This window comes from Anguilla anguilla, chromosome 1 (assembly GCF_013347855.1).
Source record: "Anguilla anguilla isolate fAngAng1 chromosome 1, fAngAng1.pri, whole genome shotgun sequence".
NCBI lineage: Eukaryota > Metazoa > Chordata > Actinopteri > Anguilliformes > Anguillidae > Anguilla > Anguilla anguilla.
Genome location: NC_049201.1, coordinates 69,556,376 through 69,582,027, shown reverse-complemented (window position 1 = coordinate 69,582,027; position 25,652 = coordinate 69,556,376). Strand labels below are relative to the sequence as shown.

The 25,652-nt window shown below is 45.4% G+C and overlaps 1 protein-coding gene across 1 annotated transcript in view; it reads right to left on the bottom strand.

The window, feature by feature from the left end:
• The window catches only part of LOC118214803 (ephrin-A3-like), a 48,105-nt gene extending 22,679 nt beyond the window's left edge, over positions 1-25,426 (bottom strand). Inside the window, exon 1 of the mRNA XM_035395054.1 lies at positions 24,523-25,426. Coding sequence (XP_035250945.1) covers positions 24,523-24,629 — 107 coding nt within the window. The 5' untranslated portion in view covers positions 24,630-25,426. The remainder of the gene's footprint in view (positions 1-24,522) is intronic.
• Positions 25,427-25,652: the final 226 nt, after the last annotated feature.

Genomic DNA, 25,652 nt, shown 5'->3' with positions numbered 1-25,652 from the left:
CATCTCTTCTTCCCCCCCCCCCACCCCCATTTCTCTCCATCCATCCGCCCATCCCTCTTTCATCTCCCATCTCCGGATCTTTTTGCGCATTCCCCCCTTGCCTTCTCCCTGTCCCCCCTCTTCCAATTCAGATTTCATTCGTGACGCGACTGCTTCGGGGCTGCCGAAAGCTTTCTAAAGTATCGCACCTTTGAAATGAAACAGGCCGGTTCTCCCAAGCCTCCCTCTCCCCCCAATTCAAATTCCAACTGAAAACAGCCTTTACCGGCGTGACAGAAGCGCACGCCATCGCCGCCGCCACCGCCGCCGGATTTCAACAGACTCAGAACGAGCGTCCATTAGGGCCACGGATCGCCAGGACCACGCGGCCATAGAGCCCTCGCCGTTTAATAAACGAGGAGAAGGACGAGAGAAACCGCCGCGTGGACACCGGTGCCGACGGTATTAGCGAAGGAAACACCACTCAGAGTACCTCACGCTGCATGCCCTCCCCCCATCCCCCCCTCTCTCTCTCCCTCCTCTATCCATCCCCACCCCCCACCGCCAACCCCCCTGCACTCCTCCTCTCTCCTCTCCCTGTTTCTGTTCCAGACACACATTAACCCCCCCATTCACAGCCCAGCAGGGAGTCATGTTCTTTAGAGTTACTTCGCTGAACATTACTGACACACCGAGAGAGAGGAGTTGGGGGGGGGGGGCAGGGGGGGGGGCTGCCCGAAACAGAACACGAGAAAGAAAGGAAGAGATCTAAATGTAATTTATAAATTAATTGCACATCATCCATTAGATTCCCCTTTGAGTCGCATCTTATTTGAACAAGCTTTTGCACACTATTATTTGCCATGTCTGCCATACAAATGTCACACTTTCCAAAGAGGAAGAGAGAGAGAGAGAGAGAGAGAGAGAGAGAGAGGAACAGAAATAACCAGAAGATGGGGAAGGAGAAGAGGGAGGGATGAGAAGAAGGAGTATCTGAATAACAGGTAGAGGTGAAAGGCTGCAGATACACAAGCTGCTGGCCCGCGCTGTGTTATTAGCATTGATTGTCTCCTCACTCAACTGACTGGCTTTCCGGTTGTTTTGAAATAATAAAGAAACAAATACACCCACGAGAACTGAAATACTGCACAGCCTCAGACCCAAAACACCACAAACAGGCACACAAGCATGCTGCAGCAATACATGCACACACGCAGACACACACACACACACACACACACACACACACACACACACACACGGATGCACACACACACACGCCTGCACAAATGCAGAGACACACATGCACGTACACACACGTGCACACACAGACACACACACAGACATGCATGCACAAACACAGAAACACACACACACACACCTGCACAAATGCAGAGACACACACACGCATGCACAAACAGGGAGACACACACACGCACACACACATGCAGTACTACACAGACACGTGCATACACAGACACACATGCACAAACACATGCACACAGGCACACACACACAGATACACACACGCACACACAAAACACCCACCCACAAAGGCAAGTTGTTTTTCAGCTCTGCTCTGTATCAAAGTATCAGTATGTGTTTATTAGTTAGATTGGTGCGGTTCAAAAGGCTAATGCACACTAATAGATCCATGGCGTTTTAACACTGCCTGACATTATAGTCGATAGACAGCAGAGGAGAGGAGAGGAGAGGAGAGGAGAGGAGAGAGGAACCATTGAGGGGGTGGAAGTAGGGAGAGGGAAACAGATACAGAGCAAGTGAGAAAGAGAGAGAGAGAGAGAGAGAGAGAGAGAGAGAGTTAGATGCACCAATTTCATTTTAACACAGAGGAAGTGGAGTGTGTGCACATCCTGTGACATCACGCAACATCGCCATTGGCTGGTTAGTGCCGGTGAGTGATACTGTTAAAGCTAATGCTGTGATCAATTAACAATCATGTCTCTGCAGAGCACGCTGAGCACAGCCGCGGCCTTGAGGAGACTGTAACGATTCCAGCCGGCTGGACAGCGTCAGGACGGGTATTGATTTCCGTGCAAATTTAAAGTCAGCCAGCCCCAAGGTTCAATCATGCGCTATCTTGACAGTTTTCTCTCGACCCAAGTCGGGGATTTACAACGTCTGGCAGGATAACGTCAGGAAGTGAGAGCGGATCTGTAATATTCCTGTAGAGGAGTAGATGAGTTAAAAGAGTGCACCTCTCATTATACGGCTTAGGGGGTACCGAGGATAACGGTTATGCAAGTGTGGGAAAGCCCCCCATCTCTCTCCCTCTCTCCTGTTCCCCTCTCCCTTTCTCTCTCTCTCTCTCTCACTCTCTTTCTTTCCCACTCCTTGGGTGTTGCATTCCATCTCATTGTCTGTGAGGCCCCTGAACCCCCCCCCCCTCCATTGTGGCAGCCGAGAGCCCCCGAAACCAGAGAGGAGGGACGGGGGGATGGGGTGAGGAAAAAGGGCACAGAACAGAGGAGAAAGAATCAGTGAGTGGAGGAACAGTGGGACAGGCCAGGGGGGAGACGTCAAAAAAAAAAAGGGGGGGGGGAGTGATTGAGTCAGTGATTGAGAGACGGCAAGGAGAACAAGAAGAGATAGAGATGAGAAACCGAAGAAGGAAAGAAGGAAGAGGGAGAAGGAGAGAGAGAGAGAGAGAAAGGGAGGGGGAAGTAGCATTATTCCCTGTGAGAGTGTTATTAGAGCTTGTTGTCTCCGACCGTTTTGACAAAGTGAGCCGGTTGGAGCGTCGCTCTCCCTCCCGCTCCCCCTCCATGGCGGGGATGCAGATATCCCAGCTCTCTCGCCGCGCTGTATCAAATTCTCATTTCAAATGGGCTTTATTGGCATGACAGGAGTGCCCTCGGGTTCCCTGAGCTTTTTCAAAAAAAAAACCATAGCTGTGATAATTCAATTCAGTTCTAATCACTGCCCGCAATTGGAAGAGAAAGGCACCGAGGCATATAATCACAGCGAGGACATAAAGTGCACCTCAATCACACGCACGCCGCCCTCTCGACCGTCAACCGACACCCCCATCCACACCGAGCACCCCCTCAAGATCGCCCATTCCTCTTCAGCCCGAATCCGTATCGTCTGTTTGCTCGACTGACTGTGACATCGCTGGCCCGTAATGCCTTACATCATTCTTACTGTGACCCCCCTTTTGTACATCTGGGTGTTGACCAGAGCCACCCAGGCAGAGTGGCCTTGCCTGCCAGAGTACAGCGGCAGCGGGAGGATTTCCACCGTGGATCTGGGAAAAAAAAAATGGCCGTCATCCAGGACTGGCAGCCAGCACTCTGTCTGATACACCAACTGCTGAATTGACAACATGGCTGAGCTATGATAACTCTTTCTCTCTCTCTCTCTCTCTCTCTCTCTCTCTCAGCCTGCCACACCCCAACTTCTCTCACGATTACACCTCTCTCCCTTCTTCCCCTACACTCTCTCTTTCTCTTAATTTCTTCCCTTCTACACCTTTTTAGCATCCTCGCTCACCCCATTATTCCCTCTGGCGCGGAACAGTGATGGTGTGCAGGCATCGCGAAAGAATTTGCCACCGTTGCCGGGGGAAGGAAGAAAAAAAAAAAAGCATCTTTGTGACTAAATCAACGAAAGAGATTATTCGCAAAATAGGGTTTCGATTTTCGCATCCACCCGAAGTTTGATTTCGCCCGCCACGTTGCTCGGAAAATAGCGTTTTTGATTTTCGAAATGCCCCCGGCCGCTCGACCGCTACCGAGCCGACAAACGAGGTAAAAGAACGAACGCCGAGACAAGACCAAGGCCCCCGCACCTTTCCATCCCCCGCTCGCCCTCTCCCCACGACCGCGGTCCATTACGACACTGTCACATGTAATTGATACTGCTGATTACGGGCCTATATTGCTTGTTAATGTCATGCTTAATATTTCGCAATCTGATGAGTGTGCAATCCGCCGGAGGACTTGCCTCGGCGGACGACAGTGACAATTACAATATCGGTGTTCATATCGCCCCGCTGATTACCTTTTAATGTAATTGGCTGTGAATTTGCTCCGCGGAGTCTTATTGGGATATTGTGAAGCTAGGAATCCGGGCCAGAGTTAATCAACTGAAATTGTGTTTTCTTTCATTTTGGTGCTTTTAAATTGCGAAGCTAAGATCGTTTAAAAAGCAATCTTTCCTTATATATTCAATTTATTTGTCTTATTTTTTCATTACCCGGCATTGCACCCGCATAGCCGGACAGACAGGTCTGAAATGGCTATAAAGTTATAATGGTGCTCCGACGACACATAAGATAGAAAGCGAATCCACACTGATGGGGTCAGCAGAAATATAAAGCAGAAAATGCATTGGAACTGTCGCGAAATGATCATTCATGATGCTCTTTCCACAATAGGAACGCAGCCGACAGAAAAATATTTAAAATCAATGGAAGCTGCATTACTGTACGCTACATAGCCAAATGTACGTGGACACCTGACATCCAGGATTATGGGAATTAATACGTGTTGGTCCGACCCTCTGCTGCTGTAATAACCTCCACTATTTTGGGAAATTCGTTACACTAGATGTTAGAGCGTTGCTGCAGGGATTTGTCTCCATTCAGCCAGAAGAGCATTAGTGAGGTTGGGTGCTGATTGGGCGATTAGGCCTGGCTCGCAGTTGGCTTTCCAACTGACTCCGAAGGCGTCGGTTGGGGTTGAGGTCAGGGCTCTGTGCAGGCCAGTCAAGTTCTTCCACGCTGTTCTGGACAAAAACATTTCTATATGTATATGTACATTTCTGTGTGCCCGGGGGCACTGTCATGCTGAAACAGGAAAGGACCTTCCCCAAACTGCTGGGCAAGCACAGATTTTTAAAGATTTATTTATTTAGATTTAGATTTAGATTTAGATTTAGATTTATTTATTTAGTCTAGAATCGTCTAGAATGTGATTGTATGCGGTAGCATTAAGATTTGCCTGACTGGAACTAAGGGGCCTAGCCCAAACCATAAAAAAACAGCCCTAGACCAAGGGGGGTCCAGATACTTTTGGTCATAAATAAATAAATAAATAAATAAATACATCTAAGCACATTTACATTTTAATATAAAGAATAGAACATTTTGTGTTAAATTATAACAGCTCACAAAGACATTCCGTATTCTGTTTCAAAGGCAGTAGTCTCAATAACAACATTCCAATTCATCTGAGAATGCAGAGACAGAGAAGATAAAGCGGCTAACAGGGCCTACAAGGTGTACTACATCTCCATATGTTCTCACAAGCTCATGCTGGTGACCTATCATAGTCAGGGGAACACAGGCAGGTTGACTAAGAAAGTATTAATCTTTGTTCGATACACCCCCTGTACTGCAGTGCCCAGGATGCATGCTCCTTACCGGCCTATCATCTGAGAACATCTCAGGCTACGAACCTAACGGATGAATCTCAGCGTTAAAGCTTTCGAATTCAGGCATAATAAAATGTGCGTGGGCCTGTATGTGTGATTGTGTGCACACGCGTGTGGGTGTGCGCGTGTGTATGTCAGAGGCAGACAATGGCATGTGGCATCGGAATCGAGTGTGTGAGGATAGTAATGCTTTTCACAAAGCTTATGCACATACAGGCATCTGCAGCTTAAATCAAATAAAGAGGTTGTATGTGCGAAATATGACAGAGACACAAGAGAGAGAGTGTGGCTATTAATATTTTTCTCAAAGCTTATATTTATATAAGTAATCGTGTAAATAATGGTATTGCAAATACAATATTTAACACAGAATCAGAAGCAATTAAATATATAGGCATCTTTTGCTTAAATCAGATGAGAAGGCGATTGAGGAATGACAATGGGAAATAACTTTATGTAATGTTGCACTATGTATTTCCTATTATATTTATTTCTAATAATATTTATTAAATATTCAAAATAAAATACCACATGCATTTTAGCATTCTGCACCATTTAATCAGTCATCAAGTCACTCCACAGTATTGGGCCACATATACTTGCACTTATGCATACACTTACTATATCACACCTTATGCCCTTAATGACAGGGCACTATGGGAAGAATCTCTCACCCCTGGTACCACTGCATTTTAGTATCTGCGCTTCACAATCAAGTGTGTCTCGCTGGTAAAGATGGCTGCCACAGGCTTTTCACCACCGGGTGGAAAATACCTCCTCTACTGGGTTCAGAAACAGGGAGCTGATGGCAGCGATACCATGATTAAGAATGAAAGCGCTCCCATACTATCAATGCATGACGTTGAAGCCGTCCCAGTAAATGGGGAAGCACGAGGCGATTTTTTTGAAAAAAAAAAAAAAAAAAAAAAAAAAACCTTTAAATGAACTAAATGGCACGGCCATTTTGAGTTGGTTATATCCCGGCACATTGTGTGGCACCCTGGTAATAATAACCTCAGTGTCTATGCCTTCCTCACTGACCATAGCCACGCCTACGTGAACCACCGTAACTATGGCCATGGCCACAACCAACTGATTCCAGTCACTTGATCTCCACAAGAATTCCTTCCGTGTAGCAATGCACGGACTGCAAATTAAGCTGCCTTAATGAGTTCTCACATGGATGACACCTCCTGCAATATTCACTGAACAGTGACTTATCAGACGATCAAAGAATGAAGCAGCACTGAAATATGAAATATGGAAATGAAGAAAAGCATAAATGCAAGCTCAGGCAGGTGACTGTAGTTTTGTGTTCGGTATGTTAACGTGCTAAAATGAACGGTTTGAGTTTTACATCCCGGTTGGGCTCCGAATGGTAATTGGAACAAGGAGTCAAAGCAATCACGGAACACGGCGAAGAACCCCGTCTGCCAAAACACACAATTTTGTAAATCGTGAATTTCCAAAAACGAAAAAAAAGAAAAAATAAATAAAAATACTGCCAATGCATTTTCCTGACTGCAGTTCCACAATCATAAGATCATAAGACCAACAAACAAAATGTTTAATGTAAAATTAACCCTGATATGGCACTATAATATAGCGCATGCAGTCCCTATTGGACTCTTAAGAGCCGATTTAACTGTGAAAGTGACGCAGGACGGGGTCATTAAATGCTCGCGTCACTGAAACCCCACGCATTGAGGGGCTCCTCGCTGTGTGCTTGCCGAGGCTTCACCTTCCAGCCAGTCCCAGCCCGGGCAGTCTCTCTCCTCTCTCTCCCACGGAGTCGGCTGCTCGTTCATCCGGCAGCCCGGCTCCCGTCCCCCGGCGCTCGTCGCTCTCAAACACCTTCTCTCTCAGGACGGAGTTTACTTAGGGGAATCCATTCCGCCAGGAGAAACGCGCTCTCCCCTAATGCCCAGTGACAGACAGTCGCGCGGGAAGCTTTTCCCTCCCATTACACGGTTCAGTTTGCTCACCGCTCCACATAAGTCAAAATTTACTAAGCCAGCCCACCTCTGTTTCCGAGAATATGCGAGCAATTTATCTTACGTTCGTTCCCATTGCTTGTAATACAGGCGTTTAATGGAAATGGATATGTGTTTTCTTTTATGTAGGCAAAGCACAGAATAGGAATTTCTTCAAGGGATGTACAGAACTAAGCATACACCATGCACCACAGTAAGGCTTTGTCAGATCTTATGACGGATCCAAAAGGAAAAGGGCATAAAAAGAAATGATATCTTCTGATTGGCCAGTGCCAGGGGGCAGAAATGCTTCACCGTGCAGTTACGCTGTGTCGTGTTCCTTTAAACAGAGAGCATGCAGACCTGCTGAGTTCCTTTACATCTGGCACGGAGAATCCCCTCCGTCCCTAAGCAGGTTTGCACACCGCGTCTAATGCGATAACTGTGCGGATCCGCCACGATCGGAGCGGACAAACAAACTGCCCATCGCCACCAGAGGTGCAGGGGAGCCCCGCAGCCAAAATCCTGGCCCGGTCGCAGATGGCGAATCACAGAGCCCTAAACGGACAGGCACCCTCTGTGGAGGCGGCAGGAGCCTCCTGCCAAGTGCAAAGGTCCACACAGACCCCTGCTCCTAATTTGCGATTAGCGGGTGGGTAATAGTTATAATTTAACCCCCGGCCTAGCGGACGGACGCATTTACATACAAATGAACACAATTTCCCCATGTTCCGGATGCGGAAGCACATGAAGAGAGCCCCTCGCCAGGGCTCGACAAATGAATTCGCACATTCGACCAATTCTCCTTCAAACAGAGTCACATAAATACCAAAGCACCGAGGACGAGAAACGTGTTATTTTTTTTCTCTCCTTTCTCTCCAGAAAGCATCCGGCTTTTAAATCGCCGCCACACAGCGTGCACGGATTCGGCTGCTATTACAATTTCCGCGTCGGAGCGGTTGAACATGTTATCGTTTGAAAATCCAATACTGCCCCACAGGTTCTGGAAATAGTGCGACCAACAGCCAAGCAAATCCTCTCAATCAGTCATGACCGTGTTTCCTCCAAGAATATCAAAGGACACCGCGTCTCCAGTACACACTGATGCAAAGCACAGGCAACAGAAAAAGCAATTTCGCAGACATGATCTCCCTACCACCATCATCTGAAACTTTATAACCATGGATATGTATAATTTTAACTCGGGTTATGCATTCTTTACACACAAGACGAGACACGGGCTTTCTGATTGGAAATGAAAGGTGGGCGATCCTTTATTTATGGAAATCCGACCCTCCACAAGTACAAAAAAAAAGTTTCAAGATGTTGATGTGCACAAAATCGACCATATTATCATTTTAAAGGCCCCAGCAATCTCCCTTTCAGGAGAAAGTCTTACCTAACTTCTGTACTGCCAGCTTGACAGACATAGCACGATTTCAGACAAAGGATATAATTAGAATACTAATATTTTGGTGACCTTCCAGTGCCATTTACAGGTCTCACGCATTATTATAATGGAAACAAACATCAGTGAATTGGAAAATATAGCTTTTTCCTTGAATGCCAGTGCACTGCGAATGCCTGTAATAAATATTAACTAACCATTAATAATAAACACGCCATTAAAGGTCCATAAAACGAAATATTAACCTGGCTATATGGCTACTCGTAAGAAGCAGAGCGAGCGAAAAGGCACTGCATTGTCCCTTTAACACCCGGCAGCACAGCACACAGAGCCATGGCCAATTAATTTTATTACCGTTCACCATTCCATAAAATACAAATATGCTTTGCGTCTCATTGCTTACCACCGATAAACAACCTGGCAACCAGAGACAAAGATGCAGCACTGAAGACAGGAAAAAACTAATTCCACACAAATCTTAATGTGCCTGTTTCTTACCTCTGCATGAAAAGGAGATCTTCAGTATATATAGGCATATACAGCTCCACCCACCCCTATGTTTAATTAGAGCCTTTGGCCTACTCTTCATTTATAAGACACGGGGGTTTTTTTAATAGTTGTATGAAGTACATTGTAATACAGGTTCAATGCACTGCCGTTCATATAGCACTTTGCGTGAGTGGTTTTTTCTTTTTCCTTTTGGCTTTCTAAAACATAAAAAATATCCCCAATCCAAGCCAGATTTGTAACGTATGATTAGCAATTTTGATTTAATTCCAACCCTCAATTGGAACATTTCTGCCCCCGTGCACTAGCAGAAAACCAAATTAAATCAAGATGTTGACCCTCCAGCTAATCAAGAGTGTCACTCACAGGAGGACAATGCTGCCAAGACCACGAGGCCTATGATTTGCGATTAAATGAGGGACAGATGTATTTTATATTCGGTCTATAGACCAGACTAAATGAAAATGTAAATGAATGGAGCACAGCCTTCCCAGAGCGTTCCCAACAGCCTTCTGGCAAAGCACCGCCGGAACCGAACCTGAGCTTTGACCCCTTACCGTGAATGGCCCAGCTGACACAAGGCTTGGATTTTTAAACTTTCCTGGGGAACGTCCAGTCCCCCGCACACCGTGCACCGAGAGCGAGGGCCTTTTCCGGGCCTCTGACGTTTCCGTTTAATCATTTTCAAAATTCCGAGCCTCGAAAAACGAGCGCAGCCCCAGAGAACGAGCGCGAGACCGCCTTAATTCAGTGAATGAGCTCAAGAGGGTTCTCAGAACCTGACAAAAAGGCAAACGGGTGGCTGGAATTTCACAGGGCTGCCTGTCGTCATTAAAACACACTCCTTTATTATGACATCTGGAGTCATGAATGTGATAGAGCTGAGTAATTAGCGGAGCCAAGGTGCGATTAGTATATGTAACCTTGAGTCTGACTAAAATAATCCTTGTAAATTATTGAACAGAAGTGGTTCTGAATAAGAATATAATGTTAATGCAGATGAGAAATGCCTATGTATATACTCTGCATTTAAATGCAAATGTATTTAAATCTGATCCCAAACCTCCACGGCACTTAACAAAAATGATTTTCATTACCTAAAAGGACCTAATCTCTTTGGCATTTCGCATGCGCATTCCTCGAGTGTTCTAAGGCAGCTGAGCGTCGTCCCGGGCTATCAAATCAACAACTGAAAGAAGGTCTCCGCAACAGCTGTGCGCAAGCCATTTTAATTCAGAATCAAACGCAGAAGTCCATTTTAATTACAATTGACAAAAATCTTAATTACAAATGATTGACAGAATGTCTCCCCTCTTTCTTCTTCTCTCTCCCTCCCTCCCTTCCTTCCTCTCTTTCCCTTATTCTCCTGCTTTTTTAAATTCCTATTCAAATTCAAATCGGCCTTATTGGCATGACAGAGGAGTCTCGGTGTTGTCACGGCTTGTAGAAAACACAACGGCGGCCCTATTTCGCAACGCCTAAACCTCTGGATCCTACAGCACGGGTAGCACAGCGGTTCAAAAAAAAAAACACCTTCACTCCGACAGCCAGGGAGATCCCGACTGTGGCGTAGCACTATTCCTGTACTTCACACGCCGCACACCCACTACTCCCCTGCATTACTATTAGGGCTGCCTTGCCAGCCGCGGAATAGATACGGCTCGTCAGTGCTACCTGTCTCTGATGCTAACTGTATTTAATTTGGCAAATACGCTAACGGCTGATTCATCCAGCGGTGCATTACCAAATCATTATCTTGTTTTGGCTCCACCCCATATCTGTAAGTGTACAGCTGTCTAAAAAGCCGCTAAACAGCTTAATACTGTTTTGCTGTCAGACGCTCGCAGAGCCGTGTGCCTGGCTGTAATCCTGACTGATTAGCGGCGAATTTCTGTTTATCGGACGCGGAGCTGCATTTCCTTTTTCGGACTGACTCGAATTCAGCAGCGGAGGAGAAAGCTGGACGAGGAAGGATGAAAACTTAAAGCAACAGACGCCTTATCCTGCCTCCCACCGCCGCAGATACGGCATCAAACTATCCGCAGAATCGACCGAAACGCGGGCAAATTCACGAAACATCCCCCTCTGCATCCGTAATTCCTCCGAGATGACGGGGAAAAGCAGAGGTTCTGTCTCGCTGAGTTGTACAGCAGACACATCCTGGTGACGCTTGTCGTTTACATCAATTACGCTATTCCATCGAAATGCTACATTTTCACAGGGAAGGCCTTTTATAAAGCAGCCTATCGGGGGCATTTTGAGCTGGAGTTTGTATTGTGTAGTACTGAAGATTACACACAGTGCCCAATGTTTCAAGCCTTTCTCATCCTCTCATCCTGTGCAACACGATGAGAGGATGAGAAAGGCTTGAAACACTGAATTTACTTGATATGATAGATTATCATTAATTCTAAATCTTAAGAAAGCATCCGTTCATGAATCATCTAACGTGCGCTATCCATCAACCAGCCTGGAATAAGCTCGCCAAGTCAGCCATCGAAAAGGGTCCCTCTGACTCATCCACCATTTTGCTCGTTTTTGCCTGCTCACGTATTCATGTAAAAATAGTGCAACCTTGCTACGCAGCTAATGAACCGTGGCATTTTCAGTCAGATAACCGTTTCGATATTAAGGAAAGTTGGCGTGCATGCTTACACGGTGTCTGGTTAAATGTCTACACTTGCATTTCAATTTTTCAAAAAGCACTTGCATGCCCGTTGCGGAGGTAAGGGCTTGTTAATACTGCGGTGAAATAAAGAGCAGATCTCTGGCCCGGTGACCTGCGCCACGCAGCGCCGTGGAGCTGACAGGAGAGAGCGCCTCCAGGCCCTGGCTCGCCGGGCCGCGCTGTCTCCGGTGTCTCGGAGGCGGCGGGGCGAGCCTGTCAAACGCTGCGGCCCGGAGGTCGCGTTCGGGCCAGGGGCCGCCGGTCACGGAATACGTCTCCGCTCCTCGACGCGACGCGAAGCTAAAGGCGCCATTAGAGCCCCGGACCGCGCGGGGAAAAGGCCGGCTCGAAGCCGCGTTTTAAAGAGAGAGAGGCGGCGCGGAGAGGCCCCAGAATGCACCGCGGGCGCGCGGCGGCGGCGTTACGGGAAGCGGGCGCTGTAAAGAACACAAACGCGACGCCGCGAGGAGAGGCCCAGAATGCAATGCGGGCGCGTCTTGCTTTCAGCGGGAGCACTCAGGCCCGTCCGGCGCTAACTAAACCGGCGCTGCCATTAATCACGAACACAGGCCCGGCGCGGCTCCGCGCCTCCGCCTCGCTGCATTACCGCGATCCAGCGCCCCTGAACTCCACCGTCAGCCCTCTGCTTTACAGCACTCAGCTACATTATGCAGAGCACTAAAGTACAATACAAACACACCCCCTCCCCACACAGGCTTCAGCGCGGAATAGATGAGGTCTACCTCCCTTCTTTCTCCCCCCCACCTCTCTCTCCTCTCCCCTCTCTCTCTCTCTCCCTCTCCTCTCTCCTCTCTCTCTCTCTCTCTCTCTCTCTCTCCCCCTCTCTCTTTCTTCCATTCTCTCTTTCAGTGACAGCAGTGTGGAGTGTTGTCACTCGGCTGTCGTCACTAGGCCCAGATAAGACCCAATCTGGGAGCAGCACTCCAGTCAACAGCACAGCATTCCTCTCCCCGTCTCTCTCTCCTTCTCTCTCTTCTCTCCATCCCTCTCTCTCTCTATATATATATTTTTTTTTTTCTTTCACCCTCTCCTTTTCTAATGAACACAATCTCGAGCTCTCTCCCGTGTCTCTCCCACTTTCGCTCAATTATATTTAATTCATGACAGGTGCTGGCAATGTTTTTCCAAAAGCAGAGGCAAGGCGCTACTCCGCGCAGCACGCCAGCGGTGATGTTGCGGTGCCTGCGCGGGCCGCCGCGTACGGTGCGCGCGCGTCTTAGCGCGTCTTCGTGCGACGCCGCCGCGCACGGGCGGGTGTACGCCACGGGTCTTTTCTCCTCAGAGATATTATTCCAGAATCCGCTGTTTAGGATTTAATGGTGCAACTACTGCAAAAAAAACCCCACATTTTTTATCCGTTTGTTCTGTGTGTTTGCAAGTGTGTGTGTGTGTGTGTGTGTTTGCGTAGGAGTATGTGTGTGTGAGTGAGGGGAAGAAAGGCCCTGTCATGTCTGTGTGAGCGTGTTTGTGTTTGTGTTTGTATGTGTGTGTGTGTTTGAGAGAGGGGGAGGGGAGGTCTTGCCATGTGAGTAAATGCAAGCCTTTTCCACAACTTAACATTAATATTCCCCTCCCTCGCTCCCTCCTCCTCTCTACTTCTATATCCTCTTTTCCATCTCTGGCTTTATTAATATCCCCCTCTGTCTTTCTCAGTCTCTCCTTCTTTTTGCTTGCCTTCCCTCTTTCTCCCCCTCTCTCGGGAAGTGACACAGAATTCTTTAAACTGCTGTAAAAATACATTTATTATCATAACCCTGCAGCACGCATTCACAGTCGCAGACTGCAGTGCACACGCATGCACACACATGCAGACACACACGCACACACACACACACACATACACACCCACAAACACGGCCTCACTCACTCGCCCCACACACACACACACGCGCGCGCGCGTAAACGTAAAAACACACACGCAGAGCAGACACACACACACACACACACACACCCGTGGACAGACACGGTGTGCTCACACACACGCTAGCGAAAACGGCGCCGAGCGCAGGAGACGCCGTCGCGGAGAGCCTGGAACGGAGACAGCGGGCGCAGCCCCGGCCCGCACACTCCCACACGCGGCGAAGCGACTCGGCACGTCACCGGCTGTCTTCGCGGGGACTTCCCGTCGGCTCGGCGCAGGGGCGGAAACAGACGAGGAAGAAAGGGAGGAAAAACGCATCAGACGCAGCGCCGCTTAGAGAAGGGCAAGTTCCCTTCAAAGCGGGATCATCCTTACATCTCCTTACTCATCTCCTCCTCGTGACAGAGCGAAAAGCTGCACATTAGCAGGTAGGGGAGGAAGGGACCGGAGGAAATTGATATTAGGCGCACCCCACACACGCACACACAGCCTACGCACGCGGGCAGAGTGAGGCGGGAGAAGCGGCAGAGCATTGATATTCAGCACACCCACGCGCAGACTGGTGAGAATGTTGGAGCCGCGCGCGGTGCCCTCCATATGTTTCCCCCGGTCACACGTTACGCCGCGCCGCCGCAAACGCGCCGACCGCAGACGCGCGCGCGCGAAGGCCGCGTGCTCGCAACGCGCCCTAAACGCACGCGGCGGGAAACCCCCGCCATTCACAAACAGCGTTCGGCAACGCAGCTACGGTAAATACACGTGGATCTACGTGGTTGGGAAAGGTGTGTTTATTTATGTTGTGTTTCACGGGCCGAATCGCTAAACCGTATCGCGCCGCGCGTGTGCGCACCTTCCTTAATAATCCCGGCGGGAAACACGCACCGGCGGCAGAGCGAGATCGGAAACACACACTTTCGCCGGTTTGAGATGTAAAATGACTCCGAATCACGGACGGAGGGTGAGGCAGATAGGGTGAGAATGGGGGATGAGGAATCAATACGCAGCAGACATAAATAGACAGGGATAGAGAGAGAGAGACAGAGAGAGAGAGTGGGAGAGCGACAGAGAGAGAGAGAGAGAGAGAGAGAGAGAGAGATAAAAGACATGCACGCAGATGGAAAGAAGAGCCAGACACACTGATTGATGGTCGGATACATTGACAGAGCCTCACAGGTCCCACAGTGGACACAGGTCAGCCCAGACCACTCAGAGAGGATTACAGACACACAGAGGAATTATATATTAATGACAGCGATTATATATATATATATATATATATATATATGCACAGAGAGGGAAATGGGATTATTCAATTCAATAATGTAATGTAAGCAAGGGAGGATTGAGCAGCAATGAATCCAGTGCTTATTACCAGGATCACTGACACGCAAAGAGGCAGATTTTTGGTTCAAGTCTGTGGTTAGCTGATAAAACTGCAGTGAAAACAAGGCCCAAATTGATTCTGTTGTTCTACGCTTGTTACGGCAAAGCACCACAGAGAATGCAAATTTCCCTGTTTTCCTTTCATCTTCTAATTACAGAGATGATTGCCGCTAAAGACTCTCAGATTTGATTTTCAAATGGCGACTTTCAGGAAATTCTCAGAGAAAGAACAGTGTTTACACTGCGGGAATGCAAGCAAACACATCACGCTCCCTAGGAAGGCAGTGTAGAAATGTATACTTTCATACGTCCAGGCATGGTTCCATTTTAGTGGCTCAACCTATGGGTGTGCTACGGAATCCTGACTGTGACAGTGTCCGCTGCTGCTGTTGTGTCGCCCCAGGGGGAACAATTCCGGTATGAGAAGCGATGAGGTGGACCAGCAAATACACTATACCTTTCCAGACTGGAAGGTAAGAGGAAAAGATGGGGGGCATAAATGTGATTAAATAAATAAATAAATAAATAAATAAATAAATAGATAGATAGATGTGGTCCTTTCAAGGTGAACTGACACAGTTCTGCTGTGAATGTCATTAGTGGTGGGGCGGCAAAAACGCAAGAAGTCACTTCTGTTTGTGTTCACGCCATTCTCTCGGGTGAAGTACCAGACCTCAGTTGAGTTTGTAATGTCACAACACACTATTTCATTACGTTTTACCGTTTTCAATGTCTGTATTATCAGAGCTGACATTAGTCAAACCGCGGTAAAATGGTTCAGCGGTTACACAAAGGACAGGTAGACTTCATAAATGCATGTTGGTTCCCATTTATGTTTGGTAATTCAAAATGTCTCTTGTCATATGATATGATGCCGTCTGCTATGTTTGCACTGAAGATCCTGTTCAAAGCAAGAAAAATGGATGTGACCAGGCATTTTCATATGTAGTTCACTGGAATATATTACAAGTATATCTACTGTATATTCACAGCCAATGCAAGCTCCCATAGTCCCATCTGCTTTCTACACAACAGGTGGTGTCACTCAAGGCAAGAAACCCCTGATGAATTGCAGAGGAGCATATCAAATGTTTCCTTCCAGACATCAATGCGCTCAATTCAAACATTTGGCTAATTTTCCAGACGCTGACAACGTATGCAACACTGATAGAATCTCAACATGAACCGATCTCTAAATCAAAATCGCCATTGCAACATTAAACAGATCCTTAAATCAAACTCACAGAGAATCGCATCGTAAACCGTTCCGAAAAGAAAAATCAAATAGGAGTCGCAAGAGAAACCGATCGTTAAATCAAAAACATAAAATCCCCCAAATAAAAGGGAGCAAAACACAAAGAAAACCGTCTTTCCTGGCGTGCTGAAAAAGAAATGTGAGCTGGACTCATGTGGGCACACGTCCATACCCATATGGAGCTACCTTCAGACGTTCCCTCAGCTCAATTAGATGGGCAACATTTCTGAGGGGAAAAACCAAAAGAACTTAAAACAAAATAAAACTGCATAAAAACAGGCTGAGGAATTTCTTGCCATCTCTACAAAATGGCCCTAAAGTGTATGACATACAAAGTGAAAGTACAACATAGCAGAAGAATTTGCCTAAGTACTATGCAAATCAACCATTATTCTCTTTTGTGAACAGGCAAAAAAAAGGTAGAAAGCAGGTATGAATTTGACTCAGTGTGAATGTACAATAGCTCTCCTGTTCCCCTGGGTTATAACTTGAAGCTATACGTCTAAAATAAAGATCTATTATGTCTCCAAGGTCGGGTTCTTAAATAAAGAGAAAAACCCACGTCGGCGACTTGGTCGCTTTGAGCACATTGGTTTCGCGGCAACCACGTTGTTTCCCAGGGCAAAAATGGCGTGCGTTACTTATCCAGGTTTCTGTGTGTACATAAAGAGGAAATCTTTTCGGTTGGCCTGTTTTCCTGCTCGGTATTTGCATTTCAATCTTTGTGTCTGAAAATTGGTTCTACCTGTCTGCAGGAAGCCTTGGGTAAAGAGAAGTGCAGGAGAATGCGCTCTACATTTAAGTTAAGTGCAAATGCAATAACCATGCAGTGGGCAGAATAGCAATGGCTTTGAACAAATTGTCCAAAACCTTTATCTGCTTGTTTTCTCATTAATATCAAGTTGTTTTCTTAACTGGTGAACAGCTCATAAACAGACATTTGCTGTAGGACTGAAGCTTGAGGAACCAATTCTTTGTTGCAGTTACACCCGCTGAGGGGAGAAAAAAAACTGTTTTTTTTTTTTTTTTTAAATAGACAAAACCTGTTAGCTCCTAATTCCCATGGTTTTTGCATTTCCACAGTGGAGCGATGAATGAAAATAAGGGACTCTGATGCCACTTTGCTGAACTATCAAAGTGCACGAAATGTAAGACACTAGAAGCGAGGGAAAAAAATCTTAATTTAAAATTCTTCACTTATTTATAAGTATTGTCTCTTTCATTCGTCTGATGAAACCCTGATGGAGGCTGTTGCCGCAACGCGTCGGTGTTAAAACGATAAAAGGGCTTTTTTTCATCCTCTTTACTTCACTGCCGAGCGGTGTTCGGAAATACAGGCCATTTAATTCGCACAGCAAGTTTTCGTGGCGCAAAAAAAAAACAAAACAAAACAACGGAAGCCAGAAAGAACGAAATGTGAAATCTCCTGTGCAGCTGACTGACATGACGCAGTTTGAGCTCAGCTAGATGTTTCAGAACAGTATGCTGGATGGGCTGAAAAACTTCCCAGATATTTCAGACTACGGTTTGGCAGCAGGGTGATGCAACTGTTGTAACTGCACCTGGTGTGTACTGGATTTGAATAAAATGTACGCAACGTGAAAAAAATGAATAGAATTCTCCTTTAACTGCTGTGTCTGTTTGAGCAGAAGGAATCCTGAGGTGTCCTCCTTTTTTTTAAGGAAAATAACATATACTTTTTTAACAGCCAGGTTGCAGGTAATAACAAAGAATCTGTTTTCACGTCCATTTTTCAGAGAAGTAAATTTGACAGGCAAAAAAGCACAGAAAATGGCTTCCATTTGGCTCAGCAGTACTACAAAATGTGCTCATTTTCTTATTTTCGCAACAATAGATGATGATCACAAAAACCAACAAATCCCTTTCCTTTGGCCTGCAATAACACTATTTTTGGCAGTTATTTCATCTCTTGAATACATTGCAGTATCTCACTGTAGAGGGCTTGAGAAAGTCCCATTTAAATGGACAAATCCAAGCTTGATTTTTTTGTGTGTTTTTTGGGGGAAACACATACCAGAATCTTTATTTTCTTTATAATTAAAAACGTTAATTAAAACATTGTTTGCAGCTTAATATATTGGTGATCCAAAGACATTCAACTAGAAATTCTAGAAATATTTCATGTGCGCAAGGACATATTTTATGGAGGCACAAGCCTGTTACCCTTAAATAAACAAGTGAGCTGTTTAGCATTGTCTACATGTTAAATGGTGCATAGCCAAACATGAATAACCTCACAGCACACATACCACAAACGCCCCCAGTACATACAAAATGCATAAAATATCCCCTTGATGTTAAACTCTTATTTTTACTACTATAAACTTGTGTCTATTAGACAATGTGGCCATATAATAATCATATCTGATCCGAAATATATCAGCCCAGAACAGACCTTAAAATAAATAATTTTTTCCCCACAAAAAACTGTCATTTCAATATATACAATACAATGTATTATTTTTCACATTGGGCCAACAGAACAATCTAAGTCATAACTGCAAATATTGACCCCTTCAATTTGTGCCAATGTAAGAGCTGCCCCTTTATGCAAAAACAGACCCTAAACTCAATTATTTTCATTATAATCATTTCGAAATTCATCGCCGCAATGTTGTGAAAATAACCATATGTTAAAACACGTTAATCTCATTTTGTTGATAAGAGATCTCATTATGAAAAAATAAGTCCTTTATCAGATGAAGCCATGTTTTCCAGTATGCAGTAATCAATTCTAGTATTCCCAAGCCAGTGAAAAACAACTATGCAAATAAGAAATTCTGGCATCCAATATTGCCTGATGCAAGTCATTTTGTATTCGAAATGTACGCAAATTCACTGAGAGACTGCTTTAAGGTGTTCATAAAAGCAACAGGAATTTGCATTAATGGTGCTCTAGCAGAAGCGGACGACAAGTTGAGTGTAATCAGCCACCAAATCTGTTCGTTGTCTTAAGCACCCGCATGACCGGCTTTGTGATCCGGTCCACGTGAATAAGCTGTTTTCTGAGTCACCATTGATCTCCGGTCATGAATATTACCATTACAGCAACAACAGCTGGAGACCACCCCCCCCCACCCCCCACCGCCCCCAACTGAATACCTCCAAAAAATGTAAAGCTTTTAATTTCCACAACTGGTCTCTCCCCTCTCTCATCCCTTAATTTATTACTCACAGTGAGCATCTAGCCCTGTATCATATATGGTTCTTTACATCTAAATGATATTTTTCCCCCAGTCCACAATCCACACAGCCTGCATGTGACTAATGAGCTGGTTGAATAAAACATGTCCCCCGCCCGTCCCCCCCCCCCCCCCCCCGCCCCCCCGCATTGATCAGGCGAGCCATGTTTGTAATTTTAAGGGGAATTTTTTTTAAGCAAGCGTGATCGTTTGTTTTGTTAACAGCTGTGCTGGGGTGTTGTGGCGCCAGACCCCTGCATGTATTTATTCAGTCAGGTTTTCTTAATTATGCGTCTGACGGGCTCAGAATCTCTCGCTTTAAAAATTGATGGATCAGGCGTGCCAGAACATCCCCCGGTCGCCGTAACCGAGAGCGCCGTCTCCGCCAAGCAGCCGAGCAGCAAAAACAATTTTCAAAATGTCTGAATTGCTTGTAAACTTTTTTTTCCTGAGGCACAAAAAGGCCCGCACGCATTCAAATGCCTCCCTTAATTGTCAGGTGGCTCCCGATAAGTGGCGATTTAATGGGCCGATGGCTTTGTTTTGTTTCAGTCAGCCATCAATGAGCAGGAACATCTGAATTAAAAGAGACTGTGGTTACTGCCCTGAGCGGGATAGGGGAGCTGCGCTTTCCCTCCCGAATCTGCATACATTTCCATCCTTCCTCAGCGTGCATCCGCACGGCAAACAGTCTCTCTGTGTGTCAAATGGTCTCAAACAAATTGTGGTGCCGCAGACTGATTGCTTTGTGTTCCTTTCCGCCTGTCCCCTGCGGGGCTTTTAGCATGTTTACATCTAAACTGCAACACAAAGCGCGTGCGCTTGCAGTGAGGGGAAAAAACTCACAATGCCTTGTTAAAACATCAGCTATAGTCACCATACCTGGGCTATTGTGCTCCTATATGGATCAGGTGACTAATGAATACCTTGCTTTTTTTGTTAGCGCTGAATGTGCCTGAGCAACAGCGGTCACGAAACAATGAACAAAGTTTGAAGTGTTTCGGGGGGGGCGAACTCGACGAGTAAGGTCACCGCCTCAGCGCCGGAACCCAAAGCACAAGGCCCGGGAAGAAGCGAACGTTCGGCCTACGGAACGGCCGACGGCGAGGAAAACCGGAGCGGGGACGGGAAACAAAACCGAAAAACAAGACCGCGAGGACCCCGAACCCGGTCCCGCTCGCCCACGCGACCGAAGGGTCGCCAAAAAAAAAAAACTTCTTTTGACCGCTGCCGCGTGCAGCCGAACGACGCACAGGCACTTTTTCTCCAGGCGCACTTCCACTTCGCAAACTAGGCCAGCGGTCCGAGGTACCAGGATGACTTCAAAGTGCTCTAAAACTGTAAGTGAGGAACAGGCAAATGAAGTCCAGGGAGAGACGTGCTGTTTTAATTAATGACACCATTTGAACAAAGGGAGGCAGGCTGGGTTTCGCCGGGCTGTCTCTCATTCCTGAAAGCCGTGATTTAACAGGGATTACTTCAGAGTTTGTACGGTTTGTGAGAGCCGGGTCAGAATTGTGACAGCGGTGCCTTTATTGAGATGTCTGAAATGTATTTTTGAACCTTAGAAACCAAACACTGAAATCCTTTCTGATCAGCACTTCCTGTTACAGCATCTGAATTTTTCATCTGCATAACAATTGCATTTTCAATTTCAGACAGTCAGTTCAGCGGAACAAAAAAACACATTACAGCAACATGCATTGACTGAAAACCAAAACTGACAGTTTTGTTGTCATTATAGAAAAACGAAATCGAAAAATGGAGAAAGCTCTGACTTGAGTGTAACCAGTACTGGGTTTTTTTTTAATCTTGATAAAACTCCCATTCACAGTCTTGATAAAATTCTCATTAGTACAACCTTTGTAATACCACTCGATACTCTTTCCAGTGTTTAAACAGTAATATACGCTTAAACAATATCCAATTGCAGAGCTGTGTATGAGCACGTACGTCACGACAGGATACATATCATGATACATGGATCACAGCATGAGACACATCGTGATATGACGCACATAACAATGCGCATGGTGATAATCAAATTCAGTGTACAAAAAAGCAAATGCACCCAATACTCATGCGTTCAAAATCGACTCCAGACTGTGGTCAGGCTGGCAATCTGTTCTTTGGTCAAGGTCCGCTCCAGAATTAGCCTACATAAATTGGCATGGATTGATAAAAGGGTCACTCAAACTATATTAATAGCTTTTAAAGAAAGTACACCGCAAAGCTCAACTGGAAGGCACATTTCCATAGAATTTTCCAGTTTGTGTTTTATATCCCAACTTTAAAACAGGGCGCCGCCATTTGATTTATGACGCTGTGTTCAGAATGTGCCGAAGACTGACTGAGAGTCGACTGGTCTAACATACGCTCCCGTGTGTTTGTGTAAGACAAAAAACTGCAATACAGCATGAGAAAACTGTTGTACTCTGCTTGGAGGACAACAATGAGCACTCTCCTGTGAATGCTGTTCAACAATACGCTCAACTGAAATGCATGGGTGCAGCGCGCTGTGGTATGTGGTGTGATGTAGCACGTTTCGCTGTACTGTCATTTAAACTGAATGCTATCAGTATTCAAGACATGGCTTGTGAATTGACTGTGTGAGATAGTCTGCAATGTGCAAACTAGGTCAATCTCTGTATCATTTCATAGATTTGAGATTCCATTTATGACGGAGAGAGATTATACACACGCACAAAATATGAACATTAAAGCATACAAACACACAAAAAATGAAAATGGTCCTAAATGCACAAACACTAGCTCCTACAGCCAATCAGCAGTCAATAGACACACCTATAAGCCCACAAGCATACACTGAAGTCCTATACTGCTGCCATATAACTGTAGTGTGTTATTTTTACAGCGTGTGTTTTCGTGCATGTATGTGTGAGCCTGTGTTTGTGTGCTTGTTTAAGGTGTGCACCAATTACATCCACCCCTGTAAAAATGACAAGCTAAATATGACTTTAATCAAAGCTCCTGGTCTGGAGTAAATTGAGGCACAGGAGAGAGATGAACAGATTGGGGTCAGGGACAGAGAGAGATGGAGACACTGAGAAAGGGGAGAGGGATGAGAGACGGAGGGAACCAGAGATAAATGGACACAGAGGGGAAAAGAGAAGGCAGAAGACAGGCATAGAAAAATAAGGTAATTCTCTGAGAGACGTGGGTTAAGGTTGAGATGAGAAATGAAAGAGGGATGAGAACAATAAAGAGGTTGAAACAGAGTCGGCGAGGAAGGAGAGAGAAAAGGGCAGAAGGGTGACTAAATACTGACATGCAACATACACAGTGGGTCAGAAACAAAAACAGTTCTCACTACACACTGATAAAAGCCAGCAGCAGGTAACTGATATGATAATAGAGGACCCTAGGGAAATAAGTAGAATAGGATGAAGAGAATAAGGACATAAAAGGCTGTGGAAGAGAATGATCATAGGTGCTATGAGAAGAGATAAAGAAGGACACAGATAAACAGAGAAGGGATGAGGGTGGGTGAAAGAGGAAGGCGATATGAGAAGAGATGAGTAAAAGTAGCTGCCATAAGATAGGCGTACAGACTGATTGTATGAGAGAGATAGGGAATTTGCGGCCATTGTTTCACAATACCAGTCTGATGTGTAGTAGCACATAGACAACACATAGCTGATTTGTAAAAGTTTCCCGTAAAGTGCCACTATACAAAACTCTCCACTCCATTCACTAGCGTAAGATTTGGTTTTTAGTTTCACCGGCTTCCGCATTACCGAATGCAAAAATTAGATAAAATTCGCATCATGTTGTTTTGCCGGTGCTGGATATAGCCTACTGCATTTCAAGAGCCGAACAGAGAAATTAATTTAATTATACAGAAATTATGTAAATAATGTCATGCATATGATCCTGGGGCCTCATATTTTCAGGCTAGCCTCGTGTACATATAAATGTGAATGCTCCTATTTTAGGCACGCGCCCAACAGAATTTCGTGCAAGTGCCGTATACACATACCCACATGAATGTAATATTGACTGAACTGGTGGACTGAATAGTGATTTTTTTCCACCATGAATGCAGATCTCACTTCCATGGTGTTTCATGCATCAAATAGGCTAACTTTGCAATAGCGTTAATCTTAAAGTGAATTTAACCAATTTTAATTTATCATCGAATAAACGTCTTAAAACTGAACCACATGCAAGCATATAAAATGAATATGCAATAAGCTTTTGTGCAGTTAACGAGCGGACTTAAAGGTATCCACATAAAAGCATGACACAGCACACTAAAGAAAACGAGAACTACAACATTAGCCAGCATATTTAAACGGTCGTGTTGTTTTTCCGTCGCCTTTTATGGAACTTAAGTTTTGTTTATTGACATTAGGCTAATTAAAAATAATTTTTCCTAAAAAAAAATAAGTAGCTACGAGAAAGCATGGTAGACTACTAGCTATATGGATTCTGAGTAGGCTACTGGCACTAAGCACGTAGGCGCGTACACATGCATACGCAACAACACAATCAATCTCGAGTTTCCCATCTACAGCGAATGGGTTAAATGAGTGTAGGCTACATGTCTGCACGTGTATATTTTTTTTGACATAAAATCGAGTACACATATTTACTTGTTAAATGGTGTTCGTTAAAAGTTCAGTAACAGAGTTAGCAATGAAAAGTAGCCTACTGTACGTTGGAAAACACGAAGATGAGAACTGATATTTTCTCTTGCTGTGTGGGGTGATAGCTAATGCGTCCCTACTTATCATGATGACTGGGTTTATCCAGTGATCTGAACTGAGTATATCACAATTAAAATAATTAAACTGCATATAGTGTAGTCAGACGTTACAGTGAACGTAGTGATGCACAGACTTACTGTATATTTGAGCTGTTCCAGTGGACTGCATGTCGGTTGGCATACACCAGGTAGAAGTTCGTACAGGTGAGCGTTATGAGACAGAGAGACAACGCCACGAGAGCCATAATCCTCCGATATCTCTCTTTCCCCTTCCCTTGCTCTCTCCCTTCCTTAGTCTCTATTCCTGTGTCCCACGCAGTTGTGTGTTGAAGACATTCCAGTAAGAAAATTGTTTTTAAAACACATAGCCGTGTACTGTTTGCAGATATTGTCCTGGTAAAATATTTTGCTAGCTAAGTGTTGTAAAACTCCAGTTCCATCGCGAAAACCCCCCTCCCCCCAGGCCCGCCACCTCTCACCCCCACCAAAACCCTATTTGAACGCTGCAGAATATTAATGCCACACTAGTAACTGTCTGCTAAAATAATATGCTTCTGTTCCTCGTATGTCCCCAAGTTTCTTCTTAAAAACAAAAATGGATACTGTGAGAAGGGGAATGGTTTGGGGGTAAAAGCCCCCAAAATAAAGAGAAAATTGTTTGCTTGCTATAGTTGAGTACGTGAAGCTATTACAAGAATCCTTGCAGCGCTAGATGAAACGAGGGTAACAATAGAGGGACAGGGGGCAAGCTTCCTCCACTTCCTCTCATGTATTCTTCAAATTATTATCATTATGTTCCGGGTATTTAAAAAAAATAAAAATAAATAAAACGCTTAATTATCCTCGCGTGGTCATTTCCTTACCACGCATAAGAAATCCGTTACAACTCAATGTTTGAGCATCTAAAACTGTTACAAACATTCCATTCGCGAGTTTTGAAGTCTTTTTCTTCTTTTTCCTTTCCATCCAGCAGCCCTTGCATCCACGCACGCACTCACCCCCTCTCGCTCTGTCGTTTTTCTCTCCCTCTTTCTCCTATTTGGTAGGCAGCGCGCATTCAATCGCTGACTCCACCCCCAACTGGTGACAAAAGCGCGCATCCTGTAAACTCGCATTCTTCCCAGCGCGCTCAAGTCACCCCCACTTGTGTTTGGGGGATAAGCGAGTGGGGTGTCGTTAACCCTTAATTTGCCGAGCTCTTTTGGAAAAACTCAGATGGCCACATATTTATGGAATGCTAATCAGACTTAACAATTTCCCTCGCCTTC